Below are 19,531 nucleotides of genomic sequence, written 5' to 3'. Positions count from 1 at the left end.
TAAAAATTCCTGTTTTGGTTATTTCCATTACCTGGCTGCAAAGAATGTACTGTTGTCTGCCATGTAGTTTGAGGCTTTGAATGTTATGAATCTGAATCATTCATTATTACCATATTGAATGCAACTTATCTATTAATTTCATAAACACAAGTCATTAACTTTTGGCGAAGAACAAAACAAACTTACTCTGATAGTGGCAGAAACTGGTAAGCTGAAATTTCCATTTTAATACTAGAAGCATACTATAACTACATATACTCATCAGAACGAAATATACTATATTCTATAAGACTATAGCTTTTATACTTTCTAGGCTTAAAAATATTTAATTGTTTAATTAGGACAGAAAAGTCTCACAGTCTTCACCTCATTTCTCAAGTGGTCTTACTGTGGGTTTTAGAGCAGATAGGCACCATACTTTTCTGCTGTCTTTATCTTTCAGGTTTTATTCCGGTTTAGCCATTTGCAGGAGCTCCCTACCTTGCATGTCACTTGCATGCCTGTGAAAAGTCTTATCTGCACATACTGAACCTTTTCATGCACAAAAGGCAAGATCATAAAACTGTCCTATACACCAAAGATAACTCAAACACAAGGAAAGCAAAATTTAACTGAGAAAGTAGATGATGAATCCAACAACGTAATTTTGCAATTTCCAGATTAGTTCTATTTTTTTCCAGTTCTCAGACTGGAATACAGGCTCAATTTCTTCTTTTGAATATATTTGGATTTCTTCTGCATTTGTTTTAATTTACCAAAGTCCAACAGTTTATAATTAAAATTGGGTGGACTACAATAAAAATTGATCTGAATATATGCTCTGTGAAGGTTTATTAGAATTTCTTTGGTTTCATTTAGCTTTTGTTGCAACTGGAGTAACATGAAGGTCATGCTATTTTATTACTTCCATACCCTGTTTCTTGGTTTCAGTTTGAGAAATTTGTTGGTCCAGATCCACTGTGGTGCAGGTGGAAAACTGGGTCATAATAGCTTAGACTGTACGCTTAGCACTTGAATACGAGATACATAGTTCTGTGTCTGTTGTGTTCTAGTTGGGTCCCTGTTTTGTGACTGAATTACTCACTGATTTTCTTAGGGTATATCTGAAAACACTGAGTAGCGCCACCTTCATGGAAACAGCTGGATAGACATTATTTTCCTGAAATTATTACCAGTTATTTTGTTATGCTACATCTTCTTGTGGACTAAACTATATGTAGTATTATACACATATTACTGCACATATCTATGAACATGATCATGACTCTTTAACCATGGACAATGCAATTTCTTTTTTAATTCACTGTAAATAAGACTAGAGGTGATATGAAGTATTCTTCCTTTAAGAAAGACTCAACAATTTGACCTCAATGAAGCTTTGATATCAACTTTGATTAATTCTGTCCTGCCAAAGCTTTGGTTAAACTCTGCCTAAATTATTATGGCAGGACAAGACACAATAGACATAAAATAAAAAGCCCCAAGAAATTCCATTTAAACATAAGAATTTATTATTTCTTTAACCTTACCTGTAAGGGTGATTGATAACTGGAACAGGTTGTTCATCAAGGATGTAACAATCCACATCCTGAAAGAAAAACAGTCCCTAAGCAACCTGCATCACCAGCTGACCCTGCTCTGAGCACAGAGATTTGACTATATCATCTCCAGAGCTTCCTTGGACACAACTCTTCTGTGATTCTACGATTATATGAAATTAGAGGAAATTAGCTTTATTTCCTTGTGAAATGAGGCTACATGAAGCAGTCTCAAATTTTCACTTTGAGCATCTATGTAATAGCTACCAGTAATTCCACAGATTTTTCTCATTCATTGGGCCCTTGTTTTCTGAGCGAAAGTCGGAAAGACTGTGTGCTTTCCCATAGTCTAGCTCAGACACAGAACAAATCAAATCAAACCAAAACCAACAAAATAACCACCTTATGATTAGATTTATGACTGTCCTAGAACTTTAATTTGCCAGGCAAGATTATTAATGTAGGCAATGAAAGTGAGACCTTTCACAAGAGAGAATGAATTTGCTTTGCTTGTGCCATTCTCTAAGATCTTATCACTATAAGTGGTTGACAATCTGTTAACTCCTGGTAAAATTAGCACAATGCTGCTCATGACCAAATGTCAAATAACATTTTATGACTCTTTTGTTCACAGAGTCATCATCATTCCCCTTGCTGGTTATGTCAGTGTGGGTTGTCCACTTTAAGTGAAGACATCCATTCTGATACAATTCTGAGACTCCATTGTTGATATGATCTTCCTCGGAAGAACAACAAGTACTATTGTCTAAACCATCGCAACTAGCTGGGACTCCTACGGCTTGCCTAGCTCCATATGTTCATATTTAACAGCTTAACTTTCAGTTTCCAGTATGGGATTCCTGTGGCTTTCTTCATTAGTGTTTGGCCAGGCACTCCGCAAACTTCACAGCAGAGAGCCCTTGCTAACATCTTGTAAGTGGGATCTCTGGTACCCACTTTTAGCTTCCATAGTCTGTCTTTCCAGATTTTCTGAAAAGCATCCTGCAGGTTCCTCCATGTTCTCAGCAAAGGTTAGTTTTCTCCTTGAGTGAGGACTTTCCTGCATGTGTGCACTTCTGGACTTGCCAAACGGTGCATTTATTTTTTTTTTTACTGAAACGTTTATACAATAACTTCTAAACTGCACTTAAATGTAGCCATTCTAAGAAACTGTACTCCAGTGAATATGAATTGCTTATATAAGAGATCATGCTCCTTCTTAGTGGTAGCTCTGTGGGCTGCCATTTCACATAGTGAAAATACATTTGTTGGGGTTAGTATGGCTTGTGTGTCATTTCAGACAGCGGAATATTTTCTCCCAATCAGTTCTATATCTCGGGGGACAAAGTAGGATGAATAATACAGTAACCTGTTTTAACCACATAATATAGTTTGAGATCATTTTTACAAAGCAGTCCCAGAGGACATTATAGCTCTAGAGAGGGTGCTCAAAGTTTAAAATCTTTCTTTAGTCCTTACCTAGAAACATTTCCTCCAGTCCTGATCAACTGTTTAAACAGTGCAGTTCACCTGGAACTGGGAACTATTTAATCCTGTTATATTTTTCATTTGAGTGCAGTTCCAGTTATCTCCATCCAGTCCCACTCTCAACAGTCTCAAAAGAAATGGAGACAAGGTGATGGTAAAGGACATCAGTCTGTTGTCTTTCATGTGACATTTGTTTGGCTTTTATGAAATAGAATGATCTATACTCAACGTATTGAATCAGAGTATGTATTCGCATGTGCAAATGTAAGCAGGTAGTTTACAGGAACAAGAAAAAACCTTGCCCTGGACTTCGGAGAATCAGAGAAAATTAAAAGCTATTCCTGCAACCTAACTGAGCATCTAAGCTCTTTAATAGCAAGAGTCTCTGTTTCTCTAATCTGATAATTTTGCTAATGTACAGTCTATCTTCATAATTTTTCTATTACTCAATGGTAATAAAAATGATAATAAAAATTACCCAGAAGTACCCAGTCATTACAGTTCTCTGGTCCTGTAGTGAAGGCATGATAGGGACTTAAATCACATTTTATCTAAATTTGGATCTTTATATAGTCTTAGAGAGAACAGATATCTGGTCCCGTGGAACAGGATATTCCTTAACATGCTAAGGTTGAGGAGAGAGAGAGCTGATGGGGGAGGGAAGGAGAAAGAAAGAGAAGGGGAAAGAGAAAGGGGAATAAAGAGAGAAAGAGAGGCTTCGGGTAGAGGGAGCAAAAAAGGAGGGAATAAGGGGTTCTAGAATAGGGGTTCTTGGAGAGTAAATGACCTGAGTAGATGTTTGTGCTAGTTATGTTGTGATTAAATATATCTGTTATACTGAAATGAATCTGAGGACACAATCTAGTCTGTCCTTTTATGTGAATTAGGATCACCCCTAATGGACACTAATTTAACTTGCTTTTAAACACATGTTGAGATGTGGGTTCCTTATCAATGATAATCATCTGATCAATCAGTTAACTGTCCTGATACGTGGGCTGCTTTCAATTAGCATCTACTGTAAATCCCCTTTTCTATACTGGTAGCTCTAATTAAAATCAGGTCTAATTTATCTACTTCTATCTTAAAGCATGAAACCACAAACTGAGAAAAGTGATGTTGGAACTTAAGGAGATGCTACTTACCTTGTCTTTTGTGTCTGAAAATGAATCATAAAATTATACTTCCCTTCATGGCAGTATTTTATTTTATTGTAATCATTATTCCCTTTGTGTTCCACTACACCTTCATACCCTTTTCTATTATTTATGTAGTTGTCCTCTACTTTTTTTTTTTTTTTTTTAAATTGTTTAGCATTTGAGGAAAAATGTAATGCCCATGTTCCCCTGCTGCCAAAATGAAAGACAAGTTGCTCTGTTTCTGGTAACAGTTGAATCCTGTTATCATTTGATCAGATCTCTTAATTAATGGAAATTAATTTTAATTATGGCAAAAATATTTTCTATATACACACCATGCCTGTGCATTAATATATTATTACATTTATAAGCCAAATTCTGTTCTCTGATACACAGGGGTAAATACACTTAACTACAGTTGTCCTTCTAGATTTGGCCTCATTAAAACTGAAAATACTATATGTCTTATTACAGAAATAGTTTATCCAAAAAGAATTATGCAGGGAATTCAGCTAGCCTGCCTTTTTTTCTTTTTTTTTTTTTTTTTTTCTTTCCCTTAGAACCAGACTTCCCTGTATAATGTAACACTTTACCTTATCTGAAGAAAAATATTTTGGTATCAAAATCATGTTCTGGATATGATGCCTCCTGTTCTGAATGTGATGATCAGGGAATTCTCTTTCACTGCTCTCATATATCAGAACCAGTTATGGCCCATATAACTGTCATTGTTTCAGTAACCTGCAAATTTGTTGCCGTAATGAAGCTTCCTGATAAACAAAGTTATTTTTATTTATTAAGTCAGGGGCTGGATCTCCAGCTGAACAGAAAAGGCTTATTGTGAAAGGAACTGAGGTTACATGTAACATATTTTGAAATGCTGTATATGGACAGGAGAATATAGTCATGGTTACGGCAGGGGGCAGGAAATCACAGTTTTGAGTCTTGGCTGTGCCACAGACTTTCTGTGTGACTTTGGACAAGCTACTCTTTGTGCATTAGCTAATAATACTATCTCTATCTCCCAGGGGTGTTGTGAGAATACATTCATTAATGTTTGTAAGGCGCTTGGATACTAGAGCGATGGGGCCATATAAGCACTTAGAGAAACAATCCATTTTTGCGACAATGTGCATCTCCCTGACTAAGGCCTTTTTTGCTGGAAGTTTTTCATAGATGCTTGTTATGAATAAATCTACTTTATAATGATACAGTGAGGTTAAACTGCCTTTTGGAGTGCGGTTTCGCTTTAGTATTCAGAACAGGTGTAAACAGTCATAAGTTTGAAAGCTGTTCTCAAGGAAAGACAATAGAATTTTTATAGTCAGGCATTTGAATAGAAAAGATACCTCTCTTGATTCATCTAGTTCAAAACATGGAGGATTATTTACATCTGTATCTGTCTCGCAAATAGTTTATTCTATTTTAAGCACTTCTCATTACATTGTCTAAACTACCTCCTCAGGCAAGTCATTCCATTGCCTAATTGCCTTTAAAGTTAAACAGTTTGCTCAAATGTCTACCCTATTTTTTCCTTGTGGATATAAGCTGCTCTTTCAGTCTGTCCTTTCTTTCTGAAATAACCTTCACTCATACGTGTTCAGTTCAGCCACACGACACCGTTATAACAGGTTAACAAGGTATTGCTTTAGAGCTGATGGGAGGTAAATTGGTAAGCCACTGTAATTTGATTTGATAATTCGCCTGGCTGAGTGCTGTACAGTATTAAAATCTGAATATGGGGCTCAGAGCATTAGCACCAAGGAGAAGAACGAATATCCAATATCCCCAAGGACTTGTTGGTAAGACACATTATGGAAGAACAGCATTTGGAAGAGTGTGAGCAGTCTCTAAGGACAGTGAAGAGGGCTCTGCCACTTCAGAGGCTCAGGGAACAAGATATCTGTTGTTCATCCATGTAAAACTTTTTAATTTGAGGTCTGAGTTCAACCAATTTTATCAGAGAGACAGAAATATCAAATGTAAGTTCCAAAAGATTTATGAATATTAAAAGACAGAAGCCATATAAATGTCCCAATGGTGGGAACAGGTACTATGTGGCCTCTCCTACCATACTGAATGTAGAGAATCGACATGGTCTTAAAAAATATCCAACCATAGGAAATCAAAGCCTGTAGTAAATTGTGAAATGTAGCATACAGGAAAATCAGCCTTATTTGTTCTGGGGTTCACAGGACTGCTTGTTACTAATTTGTAGTTTGCTGTGAAGGCCATCCCTGCACTGTTGTTTGAATACGCACTGAATAGCATTGCTTTTCATAAAATCCCCCTATGAGTGAGAGTGGAAATGCTTCTCAAGGTGGTGGCTTCTCATGGCAAGTAATGCTTTGAAGCTATGGTTAGGCTTTCTTCACAAAGCAGGAGAAGAGAGCTTTGTTGTTTGGGGTTTTTTTTAGTTTTTATTGCTGAGTATTGGGGATAGAATGGGGTTGGTATCCTCTATTATACACATATATAACATGCTACTCTGGACAGGAAAAATAAAAATGAAAAAAGAAATAAAGAATGCTATTGCAGCGTTCTAAAGACATATTACAGAACGAGCTGTGAGCATCAAGTCCTAATCTTAACTTGGATTCACAACCATCAGACTGCTCCCAACCTCATGGTTTGTATCCTGTTTCCTGGGTTTAGCTAAAGACTCAGTACAGACATCTTTTCTTTCAGTCTGTCAGTAAATGCAAGACCTGTATTAGGAGATTCTTAATATAACTTGATGGAAGATTGAATAAAAAGTACCAATAGAGTCAGGGAGAGGAGGCATCAACAATTAACAACTGTCAACAAAACATTATTTTATCTGTTATTTTATACCATAATACCTGTTTTCAACTTTTAGTTTATTCATGTTTCTGTTTGTTAAGTATTATTGAAGGCAAATCCTTCGTGACCAAAAATTTCCTGTATTAATATATTTTCATAGTAGGCTACTTCAATGACAATAAAACATCTACCAAAATATTCAGGAAAAAAAAAAAAAGTAATTCAAAGGATTAATTTTATCTTCTTAAAAACAGGAAATATTTTACATTTTGTGTCAAACTAATCCTCTTTGATACTCTGTATGCATCACACACACAAAAAATAATTGGGATTATAAAGATTAATATAGTCTGAGAAAAAGTTTGAAACAATAAAAGATGCCTGTTTGCAGAACTCAGGTCTGACAGTCAGCCAATTAAAAAGGATGAAAATTCACAAACAGAGGAAAATTCAAATTCCTGTTAAAATTTTTTGTCCTATATTGTGTCTGTTCAAAAGGGAGGTACGCATCTTTTCCAGTATATCTGGAAAATAAGACAGTTAAAACTACTTAAGCTATTACAGTTGCATTACCAGGTTTTAATGATCACCTTCTTGAGGATGTTTTTCTCTATGAGAAGCAGCAGGGTACATGATCTGGAAAAGGTAAGGCCTTTTCCTTATAGAAAAGTAAATTGCTGCTATTTCTCACAGTAGGAGGTCATTGGTCATATATGGATTCTATCCACTTTGATGGGACCACATTGTTTATAAATACCTTCGTACCTTTGGCATGTCTTTAGGATTGATGCCAGTTGCACACGTTCACATCAACAGAATACAGTAACTTTATAGATTTTTTTTTCCTCTGGCATTGTTTCTTATAAAGGTAAAAAACCCCAACCACAACACCGCAGAGCAAGCTGCTTGTGGATCCAGCATTTGGTGGCATTAGATTTCAAGTTCTTATTTAACACAGTTTCACTACGAGTGCTGTGTACTATACTGTATCTCACTCATTGGGAAGGTATGAATACTTGACCTCTTCAAAAAGAGAAGGAAAGAGATGGGGGAAGAAAGAGAGTCTTTTACCAAGTTTCAGATGTAATTTGATTTAATGAACTTATATCTGAAATGATGCGAACTAAATCCTTTAAAATCAGTGAAAGTCAATTTTATGAATACTGTACTCAGCAACTCAAAGTAGCTACTGTAGGATGATTGTAAGGGGAAATGCCCAAGTCTTCAGTTCTTAGTCTCTAGGTGTGCAGGCTGTTAGACACCCATAATGTTGTAGTTTATTCTATATTCATGTCCTTTTGCATTTTCAGAAGTGATTTCAATTGAATCATTTATGGTTCTTCCATTCAGATTATAAGAGCTATTTTGGAGCGGATAACCCTCAATGGCTGTATATGAGACATTGCCCGGGGTGCTTCCAAGATGCTTTTGAGCTGGGTAAGGAAATCACTGAGTGTTGACACATTCTCAAAGCACTATGGCATGGATTGAGAGCATATAGTTTATGAACTCTGTTACTGATCTGTTGCTCTTTACTGACAGAATAGACTACAACAGTTTCCTTTGAAATGTCAATCAAAACCAAATAAACACTTCTGTAAGATAACAAGTATTTAAAAAAAAATAAATACTTAATCTGTATATGATAATTCAGGCATAAAAACTTTAATTCATCATTACCCGCTTCTGATGTGTCTACTTTTTCTATAGTAGCCATTCAATGTATAATATTATACTAAAGTGGTGCCATAGTATCACCGTTATGTTAGTATACTGGTAAGGTAACCCCTCGTCAGATTTTTACTGTGACTTCAGGGTCCAAACTAACCATTTCTGTGGGCATGGCTTAGCCAATATGCTAGTTTAAGATTTAAGCTCCCATTCTAGCTGCAATTCGTGCATCGTCCCTACTATCTGTGTATTACCTACGTGACCTTACACATTCTCATTCAGTTAGGAGAAACCTGTTTTCATGAGTCATTTTTCCTTTTGGATATGGGCACTAAAAAATATGGGCCAGTGAACTTGAACCTGTACATGAAGGACAGCACAGACATGGGGTGTTAGTGTGGGGCTTCCACTGAGTGTGCATTAATAGAAGAAATCAGAAATTCTGTCTCTTGTTCAAAAGCCTGATGATGAGTGCGGTGATTGGGACGGTCCACCACTGTTGCGATGCTAAAACCTCCCAGGAGCTGGCACAGAGGGGTCCATGGTCCCTGTCACTCCTTCTCTATTTAAGGTTAAGCAATGTAAAGGGAGAGTGTATATTCTGCTGTAGAGAAGGATGCTTTATCTCTTATAGTATCTGTGTATTGCTCTTTGTAATGCATTATCCAGCTGAAATCCAGCTGAATCAGCTACAATGTCTCCAGGAGTTTTACAGAAGTTCAGGCTGACACTAGTTTAAGTTGCAACTTAACCAAAATAATACTGCCCCATGTGCCAAGCCTGGCTTTTTGTTAAATGCCAGAATGCTTCTATTCACCTTGTAATTAAAGCTTCCTATTTTCAAATGATGTAAGCGTGTAGAAAAATGGTCCCCATTAGAACAGAAGGATTCAAAAGAAAACCAAAACCCCTTTAAAAATACACTTTTCACAAAATTTTTTGGGGGAAAGCTTCTATAAAGTGGATACTTCATTAACTGTAGTAATCTATAGGCTTCCTGATGTATCTGATAAATAGGAGAAGCAAAATTGTCACAAAAGCAGACAGACAAGCAAATGATAAATAGGTTGTGCATGAAAAGAGACGTTATGTTAATCTGCAGTTCCTGCTGTTATCCCACCCTAGGTGAACATAGGTGGGCATCTAGTCTGTTAATTCTGCACAATTCCAGTAATAAATCTCAGATGAGCTGCAGTAATCCATTTTCATCCTACTGAACAAAATATGTCTTATACTATTTAGTATTAACTGGTCCTATCTAATAAAAGCTAGAGACTGGCTAATGGCTTTTTTTTTTTTCTTTTTTTTCCTCTTTACTATCCAGAACTAGTGGACTATATTATACATGAATGGCTTGTAAAATTATTGGTTTATGTTTCTGAATGGCAAACAAGTTTGTATTCTAAGATGTAAGATTATAAATTTAAAACCCAAACAAAACAACAAACAAATAAAAAAAACCACAAGCAAATAAACTACTACTTTCTCCTTTACTTATTCAAGATTTTTGAATGAAGTCCTGAACACAGACCCAGAAGAAGCAATATATAAAATTCTGGGCCTCCTTCAACGTCACAGTCTGATGCAGGTGTAGATCTTTTGAAAATATAAGAATGTTAAGGTTAAACAAAAAAAAAAAAAAAAAAAAAAGAAAAGAAAGAGTGCCATAGTGGTAAATCCGTTTTAATTTATACTTAAAATGTCATAATTGTTCATTTTGTGCATGTAACAATTGTCAACTGTTTATCTGAGGTTTTGGATAATTTTAAAGCATCTGCACTTAACATTTGTCTGAAAAATATTGGTTTCCCCACACGCACTCTTATTAGCAAACAAAGGTCACCTCTTCCCTCAGTAATATCACCCAACATGCTCAACTATTAGAGAGACAGACTTTGTCTCTTCCTCGTATGTTCAGAACATGTTCTAACTAATTGTGGAGGTGCTTCTTTTGTTCTGGATATGCTCCATTTTTGCCCCAGCTCACTTTCCTACTTACTACAGTTAGAACTGCTAAGGAACAGAATTAAGTCTCCATTGTCGACTGACTTCAGCTCCTGATCAATTTTTGTGATATCCTGGCTCTGAGGTGGGAAGTCAAAACCTAAATAAATGTAAAGAAAGTTCTCTGGTTAAAGGTGAAGCCACAGGTCAAAGAGCTTATTGGTTAAGCTCCCGGTGTGTATGAGTTTGTATAGCAAAGTTGTCTCCTGCACAATTTGGATTTTTTAAATTTTTCCCCTCTACTAATGTGGGAGGAAGCCACAAACCCCCCAAATATATTAGCTTAGCTTTTCCATCCAAGACTGCTATTGGCCATTCTATAAAGGTTTGCTGTGACTTGACTCAGAGTCGCTGCTCATTTAGCATGGCTCTCACCATGGGTCTCACTTTCAATTAAGATCCTACTCACTGAATGTTACAGCATTTTAGCTGTGTGCATTCAGGCTAGACCCTCAGGAATTAATGCTGGTGACTATGGCTCGTAACTAAATTCCACTATTTTTTGTGTTTAATAATCCTGATCATAATACAATTTCTTCTTTTTTTTTAAGCATTTGTACTTTGAAAAGTGTTAAAAAATCCAGATGATTTGAAAATACATAAAAAAAGTAAAATATACAAGGATAAGCCCTTCTGGTTTCATAGTGATTTTTATGAACCGCCCTATAGTCATTGGAGCAGTCAAGCCTGTGCCTTGCCCATGAGTCTCAGCTGTGAGTTTCAGTACAGGTACACTCTCTCTGAAATCACAGAATGGTTTGGGTTGGAAGGGACCTTCAAAGATCATCTGGTTCCAACCCCCTGCCATGGGCAGGGACATCTTTTTCTACTCAGATTGCTCAGAGTCCCATCTAACTTGACTTCCAACACTTCATTAGCATTTCAAGGCAATAACCTTACAACTGGAGGCAGGTAGAAAGGCCCTTGAGACCTTGTAGACTTTCTCTTTGAGATTAGTAGTCCTCCTCCTGGATGTAAATTGCCAGCTATTCAGGTCTTTTCAGCTGAATGAAGGTATATTTTGAAAACGGGAACAGATGAAGGCTATAAACAAACCAGTAAAAAACTGGGAGCAGGAAAGGATGGGCAGACAGACACTGTAATGTTTATTACAAATTCTCCATTCAGACATGTGTGGTTCTGTTAATTTAATAGTGAATTTCTCTTTCCTTTCAAATATAGAAAATATATATAGGCGGCCATAGCATATATAATCAGGTATCACAGAAATTAAATCACATAATTTATAAAGGACTGCCTGGAAGTATCTGCCTCTTTCTTCAGACATCAGAATATGTTTCTTCCTGAAAAGGCTGAGTGAAAACTTGGTACATCTTGAATTAAAATAAAATAAAATATCCATACTCTGGAATGAGAGAGTGAGTTTCAGCGCTGCAGGTTCTTCACACAGGATATGCTGCCCTGGCTCCCTCCTCATTGGCAGCTCATTCATTACAGCTCATGCATCTTCTCATATCCATACTGGCACTAGTTTCTTTGAATCTGTACTGGTTGAAAGTACCATCAGTGTAGGAGCTGGATTTTTTTAAGGCTCTAAATTTTGTAATCCCATATGCCTTGGGGTTTTTCATGTAGAAAATTCCCCAGGTCATAATGCTGTCATCATTCTCAGTAGGAGACCTTAATTGCAGAGCTAGTTGGGTGAGAGTTGGATTAGCTGGCAGAGTGTTGTCTGGAAAATCTTTCAGCTGTGCAATGTTATCGCTTTCCCTACGTGTCCCCCCCTCGCCCCCACCCCTGAGGATTCCTAGCCTACTGCATTTGGTGAGATACATATGTTTTCCCCAGCTACAGGAGCTGTGAAGGGTTCCTCTGGGATATCTAAGTATAAATACCTAAGTGTGTCTTCAGTTGCTAGGTTATTTTTAGTCAATGGGTGGTTACCAAGTCATCTATAATTGTGCTGTTAAATGTGTCAGAGCAGCTACTGCAAAACTAGGTGCTCCCCAGAACAGGTTGAGTGTATATGGTGAAATGGGAAAAGGACAAATACAATATTTCAGAACCAAACTGTTTAAAGATTTTAATTATATAAAGGCAGATTACATGATAAGGAGACATGAGGAAGATGAGCCATGAGTACAACATGGGAGGAGGAGCATGGTAACCTACTTTGAGTATACTATTCACTGTAACTGGCATATTGTGTCATTTCAGATTTGTGCTTTGAGGGAATTTACCACTGGCTCAAGGGATCAGGGTGGTTCTACAGAACCTTTGGTTTCTTAGGCAGCTCCTGTACAGCCTTTGTCAGCAGTGTGCAAAGGCCATCACCAACTGGTGACTGCTATGTGGGAGAACGTGCAGTGAGTACCCAGTGGGCGACTGTTCACATGACATGAACTGATGGCACAGTTCTTGCAGTATAAGCACAAAAGAGTAAGAAAATGATACCTGAAAGTCAGGAAGTCAGTAAGAACAACAGCAGAGTAATAGGATTGAAAAGCAAAAGAAAACAAAATGACTTAAAAAGAAAAATACATCAGAAGTTCCAAGCAGACATGATGCACTGTAGCAAGGAAACTGCACATTAGTTAATCTAAAACATCAGGGCTGTGCTACCCCTCTTATGAATTCACTACTGGGAGAAAGAACTGGAAACAGCGTTTGGTCTGTCAGAAGTTGTGAGAGACACGTCACCAAACTGGGTAAGTGATGGAAAAACAAAGTGGAATTTTTAGATGGTCAAATGGATGTGCATTTGTGACTCCTATAGTACCTGCATGCCACCAACCACAGAGAAACAGAATCTCTTCAGAGATTAATTTATACTCCAGTGGTACTTGCCTGGCATCAGCTAAAGATCCACAGTAAAATCTTAAGGACTACTGTAGCTGTGACTAGCACAGTAGCAGAGAAATGTGAACCAGCCATTGGCATGCAGAGAACAGTGAGAAAAAACACTTACAGGCTGAAAAAACTAATTGGTGGAAATATATCCATCTGTATTCATTACTATATATTCAATATATCATCTATTTCGGTTAGATTCAAAATGGAAAAAGATTTATAATGCCACTCCAGGCATATGTGAAGGATGAACTGGTTGAATTTCAACAAAATAAAATGTTAAACTTAGCATCAGGAGAAACATTCCAGCTGAGAGAACCACTGGGCTGGAATAATCGCCTCAAGTGACTGGTGACAGACTATTGCCTGAGTAACTCAAAAGTAACAAAAAAAAATGAAATCCAGTGGGCATTGGCAAAGGTTTGGTCTAGATAACCTAATAATAGATATCATCTGCTCTGTGTTTTGTGATACAAAGCCAGTAGTCGTTTCCAAATTCATTAGTGAAAATGGGCTAACGTCATCTCTTGTGTTACTGCATTTAGATCGGCATTGGCCATGCAGAATTTCGGGGTTTACTGCATGAACAGGAATAAAATAATTATGCAAAAGGCATGTGACACTACTGAAAATACTAGAGGTTTAGTTATTGGTGTATAGAATCTGAACATGATTGTGTTCCAGCAATTCTAGCATGTTTTTGTTTATAAAGTACCTTAGTAATGAAGTACAGATCTTTTTAAAGTTTCCTGAGAATTAAATGCAAAGTATAGATCATAATTTTAAAACCTCTAGAACTGAAGAAAGGCTAGAGAGCTGTCTTTTCTACAGAGCTCCACTTTTAGTAATCCTGTAAAACTAGACTGAAGTTTTCATAAAAAGAACAAATGAGCTGTATTTCCAAATGAGAACATACATTTGGAAATTATGCACTTCATTTCTGTGCTGCTTTCCCATAAGAACAGAGAGGAATTTACATCTCGTACACATTTGCTCTTGCTCCTTGATCATTAGTAAAGCGCATTCCTCACTGCTTTTCCCAGCTGCAGCTGTCTGTGGTATTGGAAACGTTCCTCAACGCCAGCACTATCCTTTACCTGCTTCCAGGTGCTGAGCCTTCCTCCTTTAACAGTAAGACACAATTGGGAGAGTTCCTGTGGAGCGGTTCCCTGGCAGGAGCTGGGAGGAGGTTGGGACCACAGCCTCAGTATTGCTGGAGATGTATGAGGTCAGAGCCTTGGCAACAATCTGAAGGTCCACAGTGAGACAGTTCCGTCAACCTCAGCAACCTACAAGTTGTTTTGGAGACTGTTACTCCATTAGTTGGGGATGCAAATCTTAAGGGGGAATTTTTGTCAATGGAATTTATTCAGAAAAGTCTTCCAGAGAAGTCTGGTAACTTGAGATCTCTTAAATATTTGTATAAATATTTAAGCAGGTGACAAGTGAAGAAACTGAAGATGGTGATTTTTGAATAGGACTCACCCTATTTGAGAGGTCCAAAGCTATTTAGAAAACACAAAAACCACAGCGAACCATATTTAGTACAGCAAGTGGCGTTGCCAGGTGCCACTGTCCTCTCAAATGGGAAGTCTTCTGGAATCCCTTGTTGCTATGAGACTAAATATCGCTGTACAGTGTGAGCGCTGAACCAGATTTTGCTCCCACTTACTGTAGTGTGCATGTAGAGTGACTCCCCTGTGGCCAGGAAGCACAGTGCCGCATTCTGATGTCGTGCTTACAAAGGGGTCCGATCTGAAGCCCCATGGAAGCCCAGGAGTATTCATCTAATTCAGAACCTCAAGGAAGGAAGGCTAGTTTAGAATGGAAGAAGCGGTCTCATCTTTGCACCTCAAAAGAAGGAAGCAGTCTGTGGATTTTGAGTCATTGACAGGGGGTCTTCACATGCTTTTAGTCAAAAAAAGAAAGGAAAACAATGGGTAAAATTTTTCATAGCATTTTGCTAGAAGCTTATCATGTTGAAATTGAAAGATGCTTACTGCTTATCCTGGGCTGCATAAGCTCTTAAGTTTGAGACTTACCTGTCTACTTTCACGCCCACTTATTTATGGACTTAAAAGCTGATATGTCAGGGTATGGAGGGTTTTTTTGGTGTCTGCTTAAGCATAAAATCTGTGAATTTTCTTTACCTACTTGACAATTTTTTACTTTTACCCAGAAGACAAATAAACAAACAAAACCTAACTCACTGCGCCCAAGCATGGCCAATTTCTCACCAAAGTGTACATTTCAGAATGAAAGATTTACAGAGAACTATCTCTAGTGTAGCTATGACATTGCTTTAACATTGCATTGCTGTAATCTTCAGATACAGTAAATGCAATAAATGGGTTTATAGGGATTTGTGTGAAGTTTAAAATTCAAAAGATAGGGGTTGTTTTGGTTTCTTTTTCCTAATGTTTCTCTGTGCTATCAGTGAAAAACCGAAAAGCACAAGGATGAATTTAACACACACTGTCAACAAGGGAGATGTCTGCCCAAGGAAAATACTGGTCTTTAATTAATCTGCCCTTCCAAGCTTCTGGAAACCCTCCCGGTTTTTTTCAGTTAAGAAAATATTTAAGTATTAAGTATTACAAAAAAAAAGACCCAAACCAAAACAAACAAACTCCCCCCCCCCCCCCTCCCAACCATAAATGCGAACGTGTAACCAAAGGGCTGTGAAAACAAAGTATTCCCTTACTTGGTGTTTATCGTCAGACCTACGGATGTGCTTTCATGCCTATCCCGGACAAGCCGGGGTAAGGCATCGGCCGTCGGTGGGTTACCACAGATTGCTAATGTGCAGTGAATGCACAGCCGGCCTGGGGAGCGCACCAACTTTGGGCTTGTCGCGGAGCCGCGCCGCCCGGCCGCCTCCTGCCCGCAGCTTCCCGCAGTGCTGCGACCCGCACCTGCTCCTGCCCGGTGCTCCTCTGCGCTACCGTTCTCTGCCCGCGGTACGCGCCCGTCGCTCGCTCCCTGCCGACAGTTCGCTCGCTCGCCCGCCCGCCCGCCGCTGGCCTCGGTCCGCCATCCGCACCGCGTCGGTCCGCGCCGCTCCGCCCCGCGGCACTCGCCGTGTCAGCGCAGGCCGCGGTGCCGGGCACGCTCGCGTCGCGGAAGTTGCGCGGAGTACCCGGAGGCGTTTGAACGCGAGAGGCGCGGAGCCGCATCGCATCCGCGGGCAGAGGGGCAGCGGGAGAAAGCCCGGCTCAGGCACCCCCCCCCCCCCCCCCCCCCTTTGCCTCCCAAATAGCGCGCAGCTGGCAGGGCCTGGGAGCGCGGCTGTCCCTCCTGCCCCCGCACCGCCCGCCGCGTGTGCGGCGCGGAGCTCGCCCTTCCCGGGCAGCCCCCGTCCGTCGGGGCGCCCCCCGGGTGCGGAGCGCCGCTGCGTGCCTGCCCCCGGCCCGAGCTGCGGCGCGTCCCGCAACGCCGGGGATGAGCGCGCAGCCCCTGCGGAGCAGTTCCGCACCGCGGCACCTCCCCGGCCTTCCAGCCCCCCCTGCCCGGCCTCTCTACGGCAAGGAGGCCGCCGCGGTTTGGTCCTTTGGTCCTTTCCCTGAAGCCAGAGGGCAGGAGCAAAATCACAGCCTTGGTTTTGGGTTGGTTTGGGGTTTTTTGGGGGGGTTGCTAGGGGGCTTTTTGGGGGGTTGGTTTGGGGTTTTTTTTTTATTTATGGCATTCTTTCATTTGCGTTCTTGTTTTCCATGGGGATGGCTGCAACGGAGGCATCAACCTGTAGACTGAGAGAGCTCTCGCCGTAGCCCGGCGCAGCTGCTCGAAGGGCGCTCTGCGGTGCCACCGCCGGGAGCGGCGCCGGGACGGGGGTCGACCCCGCGTGCAGGCGGCAGGCAAGGGAGCGGTGCCGGTCGCGGCGCCCGGGGGATGCTCCCAGAGCTGTGCAACGCGGAGCTCCTGCGGCGGAGCTGAGAACCCGAGGGGAAGCCGGCGATCTTTGAAAGAGTCCCCGAGCGGCCGCGCGTTTGCCCGGGATGGCGGGATGAACTGAGCACGCCCTCCCCGCTCTCCCCCCTCCCCGCACCAGAGAGGATCTCCGAGCCGGGGGAGGAGGAGGTGGAGGAGAAAGGGGGGTGCAACAAATTGCCGCCAGCCGGGAGAAGTTGCAGTAAAGAGAGATCCCTCCCTCCCCCCGCTCCCTCCCCTCCCCACTCGCTCTCTCCTCCCCGAGCCGTGGCAGCGAGCAGCGGAGCGGCGGCCCGACGAGCGAGCGAGCGAGCGAAGGAGCGAGCGGCGCCCGCAGCCCGGCGATGCTGCAGCGGCTCCCGCGGAGCCTCGGCGGGGTGGGCCCGGCCCCCGCGCGCCCCGCGCCGCCCGGCGGCGGCGCGCCCTGAGCGGGCGGCGGCGGCGGCCCCGCGGCGCAGCGGGCGCTGTTGCGCAACCCTGCCCGGCGTTGCCGGCCTCCCTGCCCCCGCCGCCGGCTCGGCGCGGCGCGGCTCCCGCGGAGACGGAGGGCTGATTCATGGGGCCCCGCGCCGGCCGCCTCGGCGAGGAGAGCGCGGCGCCGCCGCTGCCCCCGCGCGGGGTGTGAAGCCCCGGCCCCTCCTCCGCAGCCCCGGGCTCGCCCGCCCTGCTCGGGAGTGTGGTCCCTGCCGGGAGCCGCCGCGCCTGGCGCACAGAGGGAAGCGTTGATGCATCGCTGTGGAAATTCATTGTGTGACTTTCTGGGTATTTACTGAGTTTCAGACCGAGATGCAGCTCTTGAAAGCTCTATGGGCACTAGCAGGAGCAGCGATCTGCTGTTTTCTTATATTTGTCATCCACTCACAGTTTCTTAAAGAAGGTAATTATATCTGCATGTCTACATACCCTGTTCTTTAATACTGAGGTCTTTACGAGGTGCCTTAATTATTTTTACTGTTTCCAGTATGTTCTATTTACAGCAGTGCTTCCACGCTATTTTTCCTTTCCGTTAAAGCCTTCTCATTTTTGTTCCTTTAGATAATAGGAAGCTTTAGACTTACATTCTTGGTAAATGTGTGTGTATATATACATTTTTATATCTATATATATAAATCTGTATGATGTTTGTGTTCAGTGCTTTAGCCAATGTCTCATTTCTTTATGGGGCATGTGTAGTGTACAGAAAATATTTGTTGCTATCAGATGACCACAGAGCGGTAGTCATCGTGGGAGTATTAATAACCCAAAAAACCTTTAACAAGTAAACGTCTTATTTTTATACCAAATCAATAGGCATCCTTTCCCTCTTCCTTGTTCGGTACATTTTCAATAGATGGCACTAAAGTTCTATGGAAAGGGCAGGGCAGAGCAAATCCTGGGCATTCAGCATCTTCCTTTTCCTCCTCGCTGCCCCAAAACTGGAAGAGGCCTTTGCTTGGTTTCAAGGCTCCTGTTTTTCCACTTTGTGGACAGAAAAAAAAATAATTTTCTGGAAAAAATAGTTTGGATTGTAGGGCAGGCTTTCTTTTTTTTTTCCTACATGATTTCGGTGGGAAAAATACATGTTTGATTAAGTGGATAGAGGAATTTTCTTGGGGAGTAACCCTCTTACTGTTCTTTTTTTTTGTTTTCTTTCCTCAGGGATTTTTTATTTCTTTTTTCCCCCTTCTGCTAAAATAATGATTCCACTGCTAGTCTGTAAAGCAAAATGTAGTCTGAGATTCAAATGTGAATCCTGAGGGATGTATGTGTGTTTGGTGGTGTGTGGGGAAGCCCAGTGCTGTCCTTTAAGCAGTGTGAACAAACACAACACAACAACGTGGGGCTTTTGGTGAACCCAATTACGTATTTTTTTTAGGACTGTAATTTAGTTGAGGTTATAGCTGGCCTGAAGAAGGAGCCCAGTTCAGCTTCGAGTGCTGGCTGCACAAAGCATGGATAAAAACTTTTATGTGACTGGGACAAAGTTTCACTCCAGACTGGGCAGAGCGACAACCTTGTAACCACTGAAGCGTCGCTGCTGCTTTTTAACTCAGTGTCAGCCCAGAAAAAACAGGGGACGGTACATTTTCATAGATCTCTTCTGAAATTAATACATACTGATTTGCCTCGTTTGCTTAATTAAGAAGCGTTGTCCAGATACCTCCAGCTTGATTTCTCCTTTAAGGAACC

The 19,531-nt window shown here is 41.1% G+C and overlaps 1 protein-coding gene across 1 annotated transcript in view; it reads left to right on the top strand.

Annotated features, from left to right (window-relative positions):
- The window catches only part of TAFA5 (TAFA chemokine like family member 5), a gene marked incomplete at both ends in the record, with an annotated part of 350,083 nt that overhangs the window by 97,202 nt on the left and 233,350 nt on the right, over nt 1-19,531 (top strand). The window contains one exon of the mRNA XM_084260878.1: nt 8,300-8,386. Within this exon, the coding sequence (XP_084117004.1) occupies nt 8,300-8,386 (87 nt within the window). The remainder of the gene's footprint in view (nt 1-8,299; nt 8,387-19,531) is intronic.

The sequence above is a fragment of the Gallinula chloropus genome (assembly GCF_964237585.1).
Source record: "Gallinula chloropus genome assembly, chromosome: 1".
Classification (NCBI taxonomy): domain Eukaryota; kingdom Metazoa; phylum Chordata; class Aves; order Gruiformes; family Rallidae; genus Gallinula; species Gallinula chloropus.
The sequence above is the reverse complement of the archived record's forward strand: the minus strand, read 5'-3'. Positions and strand labels throughout refer to the sequence as shown.